Source organism: Paralichthys olivaceus, chromosome 11 (assembly GCF_024713975.1).
Source record: "Paralichthys olivaceus isolate ysfri-2021 chromosome 11, ASM2471397v2, whole genome shotgun sequence".
Lineage (NCBI taxonomy): Eukaryota > Metazoa > Chordata > Actinopteri > Pleuronectiformes > Paralichthyidae > Paralichthys > Paralichthys olivaceus.
Window position 1 is genome coordinate 1,520,016 of NC_091103.1, and position 14,985 is coordinate 1,535,000.

General features: G+C 42.7%; 1 protein-coding gene across 11 annotated transcripts in view; it reads left to right on the forward strand.

The window, feature by feature from the left end:
* Positions 1-2,545: 2,545 nt before the first annotated feature.
* myo7aa (myosin VIIAa) overlaps positions 2,546-14,985 on the forward strand; it is a 31,583-nt gene continuing 19,143 nt past the window's right edge. The window contains exons 1-7 of one of the 11 annotated variants that reach the window (XM_069533802.1): positions 2,546-2,955; positions 5,621-5,685; positions 6,321-6,526; positions 12,910-13,023; positions 13,624-13,776; positions 14,094-14,111; positions 14,663-14,847. In XM_069533802.1, the coding sequence (XP_069389903.1) occupies positions 5,637-5,685; positions 6,321-6,526; positions 12,910-13,023; positions 13,624-13,776; positions 14,094-14,111; positions 14,663-14,847 (725 nt within the window). In that variant the 5' untranslated portion in view covers positions 2,546-2,955; positions 5,621-5,636. Of the gene's footprint in view, positions 2,956-5,620; positions 5,686-6,320; positions 6,527-11,295; positions 11,873-12,909; positions 13,024-13,623; positions 13,777-14,093; positions 14,112-14,662; positions 14,848-14,985 lie in introns of those variants that run through there. The other 10 variants (XM_069533804.1, XM_069533803.1, XM_069533808.1 and 7 more) reach the window with 10 other exon arrangements.

Below are 14,985 nucleotides of genomic sequence, written 5' to 3' on the forward strand. Positions count from 1 at the left end.
AGTAAAGTAAATATTGTGAGTTCAGTTCTACTTCCTGTCTGAAACCAAAATACAGCAGGGGCAGCAAATCTAACATACAGAACATACATGCAGTGTTGTGCCAGTTCACACAAGAACTAGTTCAAAGTTCACAGTGGTTGTTTTTGATAGTAAAGGTTGACGACCCCTGACCTACAGTCTTTTTCATATGTCCCCACAATGTGCACAAGTCAAGAATGCTCACACACGCCTTGTGTTTCCTTTGATGTTCCTTTAATGAACGAACGCGTTGTTCTGTGACATGAGACTAAAATATAAAACAAGTGTAGAATTCTAACATTCAAATACATTTAAAAATAAATAAATGTAGAAATTCAACTTTACATGTCATGTAAAGTAAAAATAACCTTTTTCATCACTAAATTAATTAATTTTTTCATTTTTTATGTATTTAATTTATTCCTGCATTTATTTATTACTTGTGTTAGTTTTTTCTCCCTCATAGCTACGGAATGCATTAAGCCAATGAATATCCTCACTTAGATAGAAGTACAGGTAGTGTGTGTGTGTGTGTGTGTGTGTGTGTGTGTGTGTGTTCCTTTAATGAAGGGAACGTGTTGCTCTCACAAGACTTTGATATAAAACAATAGTATAGAATTGTAGAACTTCAAAGGGCCGAGTAGGGAGACAAGAAAAGGAAATACAGTGAAACACTTTGATGTTTGCTGCGTCCGGTTTCGTGGTCATTATTTCATTCTGCCTTCGTTCATTCATTCATTGGGAAACACTGTGATCTTCCAGTGTATGGGTTAATCTGCAATGGCAAATTGTCCCCCCCCAAAAATGAACAAAAGTAACCTCCACCAAACACAGAGCGGCAAACAAGAGGATTCCAGTATCTTGAAACAGAAACAGCTTATCAAGAAAATAGAGGCTCTCAAGACTGAGACCCAGATTTTACAGCAAGAGGTGAAAACTGGCAAAACGAGGCAGCAAGTGCTCCTGGAAACTGTTCGACGTAGCCAGAGAGTGATAGCAAATCTTATCCTGGACAAATGTGCCAGCGAGTTCAAGGCAGAAAAACTGAGCGCCATTGTGACGAATCTCAAACAGCAGTTAGCTGAGTTTGAGAGAAAAGCGAATAAAGAGAAACAAGAGTTAATTTTAGCCTCAAAAGCAAAATTCCACGAGAGGTTGGCTAAGCAAGCTAAGAAAGCATGTAGCGTACTGAATGAGCAGGCGAAAAAACATACGATCGAGATTTCAATGATGAAGAAAAAGCTTGAGTCGCAAAAGAGAAAAATGATAGAGAAAGTAAAAGACATGCGGGAAAAAGAAAAAAAACGGGAAATGAAAAGGAAACTAAAAGAGGCCGATAGAAAACTCAAGTCGCAAAACGTCCAGGATGCAGCAAATAAACTGTCATCGGCAGTGACGCTGAAAAAGATATGGTCCACATCAACGGACGCTGATAGAGATAAAGCATCAAGTACAGAACAACTGCTGCAAGAACCGGCACTGAACGTCAAACCAATGGATCAGGAGGTGAAAAAAATAAAGGGAATACTGAAGAAACCTCGCACTGTGAACGACAGCCACTCAGAGAGACGGAAGAACAAAGACCCTGAGAGGACTCCAGAAGAGCAGGAGAAATTAAAATCCACACTGAGCAACGTGGAAGCAAGAGATGTTGACCAAGTGGCCAAAAATAAGATTGTTACTCGGAAGAAAGGAGTTTCTTTCAATGACGAAATCAAGGTTTTCAGATACCTGCTGAAGAAACCGAACAAGTCGAAGTCTAAACGAGCAAGACAATGACAAGAGAACATGAGATGGTACAAACTGAACAGAGTCCAAACTGCACCAAACAAAAACGATAGTGACAAAGGGAACTACGATAGAACTGCTCCCCAGTTTGAGCTCTGCTGTTTGTGGATCCTTTACATTTCTCTCTCCACCATTGCCCCAGACAACACTAAGGCCATGCAAGCAGATCTAACGGTGCTCCGAAGCATATTGTGTTCACTTGTTAATTAATAAGTTAGAAATATTCAAATTGCAAGATACGTTTTCATTAAAAAAAACAAAAAAACAAAAAGAGGCTGTTTTTCTAAATTCATGAGGTCATTATCTTGGAAATTCTGAGAAAGTTTTCATGGGAAAAAAAAGAGGAAGCTGTTTTTCTGAATTAAAGCGTCAGCTCTCACCTTCACGGAGTACGGTTGCTTCCGCATCATCCTGATGTGCAACAGTGCTCATCTATCATCTCCATAACATTCATAATATGTACTATAAATAATCATAGTGTGCAGTATTTAAAAAACATAATTATATTCTTATGCTGTTATAGGAAATATCTGGATGCAGTTTTGAGTTGTTTAAAGCAATTGATTCATCTTGCAATTAACTCGTGAAATTGTGTGTCTGTGTGTGTGTGTGTGTGTGTGTGTGTGTGTGTGTGTGTCTGATTACAACCTCCCCTGTGCTGTGTCTCATCCCCCCCCCCCCCCCCCCCCCCCCCCCCCCTCTCTCTGTGTAACAGGGTTCAGTGGCAGCAGTGAATGAGCAGCTTGCTGTGTCACTGTTAATACCAACAAGAAAGAGGGAGGGATGAGCGGAGGAGGAGGAGGGAGTTATTCACTGCTTAAAACTCTGTATACCTTCATATGAAAGAGAGAAAAGAGAGTCAGAGAGCAAAGAACAGAGGAGGAGTCTGGAAGTAAGGAGAGGAACTCAGGAAGAAGTAGACAAATCTGCCAAGAGAGGAGAAGAGAGAGTGACAGAGACAGAGGAGAGACAAACAGGTTTTCCTGCTACTCCTGAAGAAAGACTGCACCATCTCGTCCTCCGTTCTGTTCCCCTGTTCTTCATCCCTCCATCCAACAGGCAGGACGTCTGTGCGGAGACCCGCACCTGAAACGAAGGGAGGACAGAAGAGAGAAAGAAGCAGAAGAAGAGTTCAGATCATGCAAAAGGGTGAGGACAAACAGTCGGTCAGGCTTAAAGAGGCATGTTGGCTTTCTGCATAATCTCCTTACTGTGTGTGTGTGTGTGTGTGTGAGCAGCTAAATCTGTTTACACACTCATATAAGTGGGACATGTCTTACTTCTGGGGACAAAAAGCAAGTCACCACATTATAAATGATTACATTCTAAGGTGCAGCTGTGTTTGAGTCTATGTGTGGCTGGATATTACCCATGATCCCCAGCTTCCTGAACTAAAAGCTCTTAATAACTTCTCAGTCTTTTGAACTGATCTATGATTCTGATAAATAAAGTTATCAAGCTGTTGTTAGACATGAACTCTGGAAACGAGTAACGGGTGCTGCATCATGCAGGAGGCAGGACATGAGATACATTCCACTGCAGAGATCATGAACTGAACAGATTCAACACCAGCGTCGGCTCCTATCACCTAAAGCTCTGAAATCTCATCATCTTTCCAAGTCTTCTACAAGTGCGACTCCTCTTTTTCATCCGGACGAGTTTGTATTCTTTGTTTTTTTATGTTTTGCATCCGTCATGCGTTAGAAACGTCGTTAACGCTCCCACTCATCCTTGTTGAATCTTCCAGAGAATCTCCCGTGGATATTATCCAGAGTTTTTACTTTTTAGGAGAAAACTCCAGAGAACGTCCTCAGCAACTGTCTCGAACATTTGCGTCCTCACATACGGCCCCTCCAGATAATGTCAGGAGACCGTCACTGAACCATCACACGAACTGTAATGAAGCTGCTGGTTTAACTTTAACTTCTGTTGTGACTGTGCAGCAGGTTCGACTCCTGGTCCCTCCCTGTGTTCACACAGCTTTTATACTCTTATCTCCACTTCATGCACACATCACGGTATCATTTTCTGAACTGGGTGTATCTGAGGTCATGTCAACACAATCAGCTGAGAACTCGGCAACACTGGTTAATTCTGACTGAAAGAATTGGCCCATTAGAGGCAGCGACTCGAGCTGAAAACACAAAGTTTGACATCTTCACTTCTTCTGTTCTTCCTTCCGACCGCCCGTCTCTCTTTTCTCACTTTTCACTTCTTTCTCCATTAATGTTCTGTCTCTGTTTAACTTTCACTGTGTCGCTAATGTGTCTTTATCTACAAAGGTTTAAATCTGATATGTTTAGAGAACACACACACACACACACACACACACACACACACACACACACACACACACACACTCATGTACACCGGCAATGGCTGCACACAACCTTTGTCCACCTCTGCTGGGTTAATTAGATGCTGAAATATTTATAGTGTGTGTGTGTGTGGGTGTGTGAGTCTGAGGGTTATTGTATTTCCATTCTTCTGTTTCATTGTGTACATATTTGTCGGCATGTGATGATAATTCTTTACATTTTTCACCATCAGACTTTTTTATGACATTTCCTTCCCGGTAAATCTTGGTGAGCTCGTACGTCTCTCGCTGGTTTGGTCCCTCGCTCCTCTGTGACGATGGGAAAGAGGCTTTCAGCAGCGTTTGAGGGAGAAGTTCCACTAATGTTGATTTAATTTTGAAAGAGTAACTACAACCTCTAATTCAGCTTGGATCGTCAGAGGACTGAGGGAACAAGAGCTGTGGGAGGCCTTGTTGCTACGTAGCGGGTAATGTGGGGGGTGAGGAAGGATGGTTGACTGAGCCGGTGTGGCGTGGATGGAGAGTTAGAGCTGGTGGTCGGAGCTAACACTCACAGGAAGCTGATGTTAGACTCTTAACAAAGGTGAGAACATAACGTCCTTCTTGGTCGGAGATAACAGTTTCTAAACTCTCCATTTAAATGCACCAAAGAAATCCTCCTGATGCATTGTGGGAGATGTCAGATCACAGTACAGAGAGGGAGGATTTTCACCTTAAACCTTCTCGTTGTTCAGGTGTAACTTTTCAAACAGAACAAAACCTCAGATGTGGTCGAGCTGTCACAGCTGCCAGGTGACAAAAAGTCAAAGGATCAAAGTAACCGTCATCAAAGAAGGATGAATAATTCACAAGGACTAATACACACACACACACACACTCACACACACACACACAGATAGCTGCAATTACCGCGGGTGTACAGCTTATATGCTCTAAATCTGTCCTTAATGAATAACACATGCAAGAGTGCACTGTTATACACACACGCAGAACGAATCCTAATGACTTTCTAACCAACGTTCAAGTCAGAAAATGGAAACAACATAATCACATGAATAGATTTTTACATAAAGGGATATTATGTGATCCAGAACAACCCTTCACACAATAATCTTCTAACTTGCAACATAAAATAGATTTCTCTGAAAATGGTGATGTGCAGAATGTGTCCGGTCTCAAGTTTTTGTTTTACCAGTTTCATGTTTTCACGTGTGCTCACTCTGTGTGTGTGTGTGTTGTGTGTGTGTGTGTGTGTGTGTGTGTGTGTGTGTGTGTGTGTGTGTGTGTGTGTATTCTCCACTAAAGGTGAAGTACACTGACACAAACAGTTAACGATATCAACAGTACATGTTACGTCTTGTTGCTTTGTGCGACAACCAAGTGAACTAGTAAAGAAATGTGTCGTGTAAATAAACAGAATCGATTTAAAGACGGACTCAGACACTGAATCTGAATTAAACGGAAGAATAACTGTTCTCGTCTCTGTGACATTCTCAGGGTCAACAGGTGACTGATGTCCATCCATCAGGACAACAACCAGAACCATGGTCATTCTACAGCAGGTAGACACACACACACACACACACACACACACACACACACACACTCTAACTCATGAAGGATCAGCTGCTCATTACACTGTGTTGTTTCCACTGAATCCTCTTTGTAGTCAAACTTCAGAAACACAAACAGTTCAGAGAAATTTATCAAATCAGACAATGTGCTGGGTTCATTTGTGAAGTGTGTGTGTGTGTGTGTGTGTATGTGTGTGTGTGTGTGTATGTGTGTGTGCGCATGCGGAGCGGCACTGGACTTTTTTCATACTCAGTTAATGCGTTGTTGAACTTGTCAGCCTTTCTGATCGCCTAATCAGCTCTGACAGTGTCCCCCCCTTTGTGGAGGCCCAAATGGGTTGAGCCAATAAAGCAAGCAAACACACACACACACACACACACACACACACACACACACACACACACACACACACAGACACACACACACACACACACACACACACAGACACACACACACACAGATCAGCCGTCACCCCCTCTCTTGTGGATGTTTGTCTCATCGTTCCATCTGACCTCCATCCAAACTGTACAGAACGCACTGGACAGGAAGTGTGTGTGAGGAGTTAATACTCTCTCACACACACACACACACACACACTGGGCTTTAAACTGTTCCTCTGCAGAGAAGAAGAAACACTGTGGATATTATTCTGATCAACACCTGAACATTTTTGTTGGAACGGAAGCGAAGTCGACAAATCAGAACAAGAAGGAATCACACAAGTTGAGCATGACAACCAATGCAAAGAAGAAGGAATGTGATTGGGCGCTGGAGGGCTGGGATCCAAATGTACGACGTCTCAGCTACAGATACGCCGCCTTCATCAAGGTAAAGTCAGGCTTCGGTCAGCAGGACGACGGAAAGAACTTCTCTGAGTTGTTTCCTCGCTGACGTAGATCGTGAATCTGAACTCACCACAGCAGCATCTTCTAAACTCTGTCTTCATTTCTTCATATGTTCAGTCACACTCTCCAGACCTTTCATGAAATGAAACTCAGGTTGTGAGTTGGAGGTCTGTGCTTTGATTTGAGAAGACAAACCCATGATGAACGAACTTCAGATTTGCAGTGCGAACCTTTGCTGCGGTGATGTGGTGTTTGTGTGAACATCCTACGTCACAGGTTTGAAACCGACACCACGTTTGAGCTGCTCTGTGCTTTGTTTCAGCTTTTGGATGAATGGATTAATAAACCGTACAGAAAGGTCATTCAATTTGTGAGTTGAAAATGATTTAGACATGTCCTGTCTTTAAAGGGCTTTTACATTAGGTTTACATTAATAACATTGTGCTAATGCAACCATGCATCTTTTATTAAATTGGTCCATGTATCATTTAAAATTTGCACAATGTAAATCATACAATGTAAAAACAATATTAAATATCGGATCAGTGACTTCTTGAAAATCAAAACCTTACATATCTCATTTTTGAGACTTTTGATAAAAATGTGTTTAGAAGAAATCGTGTAAAAAGAAAATTATATAGAGTCACATTATAATTATATTCTATTATATATAATATATAATTTGTACGACCCCTATTTATAATAAAAACAACAATCATTAATACTTTTTTATTAATATTATAAAGTTCTAATAAACCACAGTGAAATGGTACCTCAAGTAAATGTATTTGTCAGTGTTTGAATGCAGGACAGTTTAAATTAAATTATTTAGTAGTATTACTACTTCTGAGTACATCTTCCAACACTAAGTATTTCAGAATATCAGTTGAGCTTTGTGAAAATATTCAAAGCCTGTTTATCTGCTTTGTGTTTCTGGAGCTAGAATAAAGACAAAGTGTTCATTTATCTGTTCACTGAAGCAGAAACGAGTCTCTCTCTCTCTCTCTCTCTCTCTCTCTCTCTGTTTTTATGAACCTCTTTATTCAGCCTGGTTAGTTTGTCTCTATATCTCAACCACTGACCTTTGACTTGTCTAAATTATCTCTCTAAATGCAAATGAGTTGAGCTCTATGTGTCTTTATCAATCATACGGCTTCTTAATAAATGTCTTCTGCCTCTAAACACTATTTAATTGGATTATTCTCAACAAATGTCGTTAATTCTCACAGGAACAAAGTGTTTGATAAAAAGTGTCTGTGCAGAGAAACAGGATTTCAGAGAGTTTCATGAAGACCAGCAGGGAGCAGACTCGTACCTGCAGACACTGTGCAGTGATCAGCCGAGCTCTGCAGCGTCCTCTTACACCCTGGAGACGGCTTGTGTTACTTGTAGTAAACCTTTTACACACTGAGGGTAACAAGATACTGCAGTTATGACATGGAGCGAGCCGATACACACTTAACTGGAAAAAACACACATTTAATACACAAATAACAAACATTTAGTAAATACACAATCATGTCTAAAGTAATAATCAAACAATGCGGTGTCATGACGAAGGATAATTGATAATCACTTCCTGATATGACAGAAAGTATTTTTAAAGCAGCTGTGATATTTTTACTGTGACAATGTTCTCTACTGTTTCTACCAACGTGTGAACTCAAAGAGGCGACACATTGGATCAGCTCTGGTTCTGGAAATACCTTTTCTCATTAGTGTTTCAGAAAATCCTCATAAAAAGATTTTATCAGCTTCACGATGAAGCGTGACCATGAACACGACATGATTCTCGTGGTTGTAGTTAATATTTTCATGGTAACATCAAGCTCCACCAATGAGAGATTATTTTTTTCTCACTTATCTCAATCAGCTTTGGGGGAATTTTCAATGTATTTATTGGATAATAGACGACAGGGTGTTGAGGAGAAGGATGGAGAAGATATGCTGCTGATGGGGTCGTTTTTGACTTTCAACCACGGCCGAGAACCAAGGGCTGTTTCCCATCTGTCCTCTGAGCGGTTTGTTACCTCCCCACACAGGAGGGACACTCGCTGCCGTAAGTGAATCCTTGGCTCATGTCTGGCCTGAATTATTAACCTGACCAGAGAGATGATGAGGACACACACCGGTCCACCACAGGCTGCGTGGACATGACATCACAGCTGACACACACTCTACACCGACGTCTCAGTCACGGTTGTCCTCAGTGTGGAGGAGCAGCTGTGGTGAATCTGTCCTGTGTATTAGATGTTCAGCAGAAATCATGCATTCAAATGTATAAAGTCTGATTTCCATTTAAATCTTGGCTGCAATGTTGCTGAAGCTATTTCTATAAAATGGCAGCTTTTGCATGGAAGACATAACATTTTATATTTAATAAGACAGTGTCGGTCCCTGGTGGCTCTCAGATGGATCGTTTATGGCCACGGTTTTAAAAGCAGATTTAAGAGCTGAGTTTTGTGACTAGTGTTGTGATATAAAGTAGAAGATGGAACAGTAACACTCCATGGGGCTGAAAACGAGCCACACTATTGGGTGGATTTGTGGGTCATGAACATGAATTAGACCACGACCGTCTGCATTTGTCTTTGGTGTCTGGTTGTTTGGCCTCGAGGGCTTCATCGGCTTCATCGATCTTTAAATGACGTCCGTAAAAAGCCTTAAAAAACACAGTTCAACCACTTTCTGCTCAGTCGCTCTCTCTCTCTCTGACTCCTGGACTCACACTCATGCTTTAAAGGCTTAAAAGCTGCTCATTCGCTTTGAATCTGGTGACGTCATACATTGCAGAACTGCATTATGGGTAATATCCTATCACACCAGTGCCAGATACCATTCTAGGGCGGTGCTGTTGGTCTCCTCTAGGCCTTTCTCGGAGCAAATGGACCCAGTGGGCACCGACAGAGGACCCACGGAGGATGTGGTCCTTGATCTGTGGAGCCCCAGGGTCACTGAGCGCTGGGGTTGATTTCTCACTTTTATACGTTTGGTCAACTTTCACCTTCGCTCTGTTTGTTGTAACGCAGTCCTGTCTGCTGGGGGGTGGCTGGGCCTGTTGTAGCTGCAGCCTGTAATACATCGTGGTGACTGGTCTCTGGGAGAGTATCAAGGCACCATGAAGGTTTGTCACTGAGTCAGCATCAGAGAACAGTTATTACCTCAGACAAGGAGTTTATATATTCGTCTGTTAGTTTGCAGGATTACTCACAAAAGTTCAGAAGATTTCCATGAAACTTGGTGGATGAGTCAGAAGAACGCGTGGAGTTTTGTAGTGGATCTGTGTCAGAGGCCCGGGGTTGGTTTTTATCACTTTCTTTAACTTTAATTCGTGGATCTTGATGAGTGGAATGAAAACAAATTCAAATATGGATGAAGTGAACTGCTGGCGGAGGTGTGCGCTCTCCGAGGGACCCTCTAGTTGTTTGTACTGTGGCTGCTGAACAGTTTTTACATGTTTGACTTTTTATCACCAGGAGATCTCCTCCTGAACTCTGTCCTGAACGTGTTGTCTTGTCACTCTCCTCTGAATAAAGAGGAGTTTAAGAAAAATTGTTTTTGGATGATAAGTTGAAAAGATGAAGAAAAAGAAAGAGTGCGCACGCAAAGAAAAGAGGAGACAAAAAGAAAGACACCAAACAGATCCTCTGAAATTTGAATTATTCAACATGTGGCTTCTGATAGTTTGCCACCGTGTGTGTGTGTGTGTGTGTGTGTGTGTGTGTGTGGTGACAGGTGCTTGGTGGTGTAATGTTCAGGCTCAGTTTGCCAGACGGAGAATTTACTTAATTAACCTGACATATACAATATGCAACACACACTCAAACACAAGTTATCTCACACACACACACACACAACCAGAAGTCACCAGCTCACATCTCAAACTACATTCAGCTAAATGTTAACAGCGGCCTGATAACTAAGACGGATGATGATGGATGATGGAAATGGTGAAACCTCACGAGTGAAGGTCCTGTTGCTGCACGCCGTCAGTCTCAGCTGTCAATCAGGATGTTTCACCACGTTATCAATGCATCAAATAACTAATTAAATCCAAAAATAACAGAAACATGAACTCATCAGTGTGATACGAACCTCAGATGTCAGGAAACAACTTATTCTACATGGTGGTTGACTTTTAGTGGTCTATGCCACATACACTAACACGGAGTATGATCTATACTGGAGCCAGCCACCAGGGGGCGATCGGGAAGCTTTGGCTTCACTTTTGGGGGGCTGTCATGTCGTCCAACTTTATTTACAGTCTGTGGGTCAGACGCTCACCAAGGTTGGATCTTCTTCCTCTGTCACAACAAGTCGTTTGAACTGAAGACAGTGGAAGTGTCGACGTCGTCCTGCCGATCGAGGCATCAGATCAGGACCTGGCATTGAGTTTGAAGGGGTTGTGACATGTGCATGGTCCACAGAGGATTAACCACTTCCATGATTCATTGTGTTAAACAGTTTTTCTTTTAGTCATATTAGCCTCTGTGTTCCTCAGAGAGGAAACATGATTCATCCTGCATCACCTGCAGAAGTCTGTCCAGCGATATTTATCTGAAACAGAAATCAGAAACAGAAATCCAACACCCCGGGACACAGCGAGGAGGAAGTGACATCTTGTTGCCATGGGCGACAGGGGAGGTTGTGTTAACAAACTGTGAGTGTAACAGAGAGAGAGACGGAGAGAGAGGGAGAGAGAGAGAGAGAGAGAGAGAGAGAGAGAGAGAGGGAGAGAGAGAGAGAGAGAGAGACAGAGAGAGAGAGCAGGAGGAACTGTTACTACAGAAACTGACCTGAACTGAGAGGCTGGATTTCATCAGACACTTTTTCAGACTCGAGGACTCGCAGAGAAGGTCCCAGAGCAGGAGGCTCTTCTGTGTGACACTGAGTCTGAGATCAGACCGGCTCCTCTTCACATCTCTTGTAAAGGGAATGTCTGTTTTTTTTCTCGATGAACCCAGGGAAGAGAAACGGGTTACACGTGACTGATCTGCTGGACTTGAACCTGTGATGAACCATGAAGATTTTTTAACATTTCAGTTCTTTCAATGACAGATGAGACCTAGTTCCATATTATTCATGGATTTGTGGAAACTGTGCACACGTGTGACGACACAGAGGAAATAATACAAACATCAGATCTCACATGTTTCCACCTGTAGCTGTGGATATTTGATTCGCGTCAGAGTGAAATCAGACGTGTGAGTCTGTGAACGTGAAGATGTACCGGCGTCGGGACTATGTGGAGCTGTATGAGAAGGATCAGGCCAAATGGGCTCTGGTACGCAACGTCAACACTGCAACCAAACAGAGCACACTGCTGCCGGTACGCTGCAACACTGTGTGTGTGTGTGTGTGTTTCATGAGTCATAATTATGTGTCTGAACTCAGTGACGTAAAACATGTGTGTGTGTTTCATACGTTAAATACTGTGTGTGTATGTGTGTGTGAAAGAGAGAGAGAGTTGTCCTCGCTGTTGTCGATGAGGCAAATTGTGGTTTGTGAATATGGATCATACAAATAATATTTGATTGATTTGGTTAAAGTTAAGGAAACATCGTGAACTTGTTCCAGAATAAGTTTGGAGACTTCTTTGCTTTGTGAGCTGCAGTTTTGAAGCCTCCGCTCCGACATTTGGTCCGGAGCCATCTTGGTTTCCTGAAACCAGAAGTAACCGTGTGTGGAGGAGTGGGGGAGGAGTGGGGGAGGAGCTCCTTAGGAAAAGGTTTACTGACGTCATAAATCAAGTGAAGATCAGAGTCAATTTCACTTCAATCAAAATTCTTTTAAACCAGTGCCCTCTACTGGTAATTTCATAGAATACAGGTTTCACTTCACTTTCCGGGCGCTGGAGTCTACGTCCATTGTTAAATACATTTTAATGCACCAACCTTCCTCTCAGATGTCCTCCCTGTTCACATTGACAAATTCCTGGTGCTCGTTGTTTAGCTTTGTCTTCTTTCCAGAAGTTTCCGGTCCACACAGGAAGAGTCTGATGACCCCGGGTTAATTTCACACTGCACCATTTATTTAAAAGCCAGTATTGATTTACATGCCCTGCTGAGTGTTGATGCTCCAATAAGCACAGTAACGGAGGTAAAGGTCAACACAGTGCAGAGACAGTTAAATAGGTTCACACATGTACAGACCGCATTAAGCCGGGTGAAGATGCAGTGACATGGATTATAATTAAATAAAAATGGTTAAACTTTAAACCTTTCCCCTCTGAATCTGAATTCTCAAGTGATGCTGCTGATTGTCGTCATTCTGACACTGATTTAAAACTACACTTCTTCTTATTCTTCTTTAAATTCATTATTTTAAACCTAAACTTGATCCTTGATTCCTTTTTTTTAAATTTAGGGCGACTATGTCTGGTTGGACTTGAAGAGCGGTCGAGAGTTCGAGGTACCGATCGGTGCGGTGGTCAAACTCTGTGACTCAGGACAGATCCAGGTGCTGGACGATGAGGGGAATGTAAGTAACGAAACATTTGACCTGTAACTGAAAAACACAACATTTCAAAATAACTGCACAAACTTTATTTAACGACAGTGTCCAGGAGCTGATCGGTGCTTTCTGTCAGTGTAGCCCCAGATGCTCCCAGAGCAGGCAGGCGTGCATGTGTCCAGTAATTAAGTGTTGGATCCAAACAAAGCGATGTTCTGCACGTGTTCCGGTACGATGGCTTGAACACGGTCCAGCTCTGTGGACCACAGTGTTGAATTCAGCAGCGAGGTCTCTCCGGTGTTCCCCCAGAGAGCTGACAACAGATATCATGATGACATGCTGGTTGCCCTCGGTTCTGACATTTGGTGTGGCCGTGGTTCAGGAGGTAGAGTGGGTTGTCCTTGAACCAAAAGGACGGTGGTGCGATCCCAGTCTTTTGCATGCTGAAATATCTTTGAGCCCCAAAGTGAGGCTTTAAAAATTGAAAATTACAGGAGCCAGATCCAGAACTGTTCACCCGGCCTCAAAAGTCCACATTTCAAGATGTTGGGATGATGAAGCGTTTGTGTTTTTTGCTGTAATGGAGAACGAGTGTGCCTCTGTTTATTTTCCTCTACAACCCTTCAGGAGCACTGGATCTCCCCCCAGAATGCCACCAACATTAAGCCAATGCATCCCACCTCCATCCACGGGGTGGAGGACATGATCCGGCTGGGAGACCTCAACGAAGCTGGAATTCTGCGGAACCTGCTCATCAGATACAGAGAAAAACTCATATATGTGAGTGTGTGTTACTACACCCAGAATGCACTGGGCTCTGCATTTACAGCCGTGTTTTATTAAGATAAACATCATGATGTTGAAATCATACAGCATTAATACAAACACGGTGATACGGTGGCTTTAAGGATACAAACATTAATTAAAAACATATTGTTTGACCCCTTTAAGGAGAATTTGAACTTTTTAAACTCAAAACTTTAATGACCGTCTCTGACAGATTTCTCAGACTTACTTTTCCTCTCTCATCTCAGTCTCTCGCTTCTTTATTCTCTCTTAATGTGACACTTTCTTCCTCCTTCCTGTCTCCTCTGAAGACAAACTGTGGTGGCAGGGTAAGTCAGCTCCTGGACGTCGAGCATGACTGGAGAGGGATCCGACCTCACCTGGAAAATAATGCATGATGTATCTAGAGCTCATGTTCGTTAATGCAACAGCTGCATGGCCTCAAAAACCGAAATCTGCAGGATTGAGCTGAATCTTTAACCTGCATGAATTCTGCACGTTTTAAATGTCTGATAATCCTGAAACTGAAAAGAAATCATGGATGTGTCTCGTGTATAAAACTCTCTGAGTGCGACTGACTCGGGCTCAGCAGTGACGGAGCTCATCTCTGCAGCCTGAGTGCATGTTGATTTATTTCCAACATGGCCGTCTGTTCTCCCGTGGCGAACTCTGATACCTTCTCATTGTCATCCTCCAACATCTGAGCTCCGAGGCCTGTACGTCACGTCGCCTACCCTCCACCAGGCCCTCCACCACCCTGCTGTCCAGTCTCACACATCACTGGCATAGAAACCTTCAAACTAGCTCAGAATTATAGTTTAACAGCAGCTTCAGTTTGAAATAATTGGACTTGGCTTCATTGTCCCTCCTCCACGTGCAGACATACACCGGCTCCATCCTGGTGGCCGTCAACCCGTATCAGCTGCTGCCCATCTACACCGCCGACCAGATCCGCCTCTACACCAACAAGAAGATTGGAGAGATGCCGCCTCACATCTTTGCCATCGCTGACAACTGTTACTTCAACATGCAGAGGAACAACCGCGACCAGTGCTGCATCATCAGGTAGGAGAGAGTAAAGTACAAGTCTGATTAGTTTGGTCCAAAAACTTTGGTTCACAGTGAAAAATCTCAACAAATATCATTATTGTTTAATTTGGCGTGTGTGTGTCTGTGTGTGTGTGTGTGTGTGTGTGTGTGTGT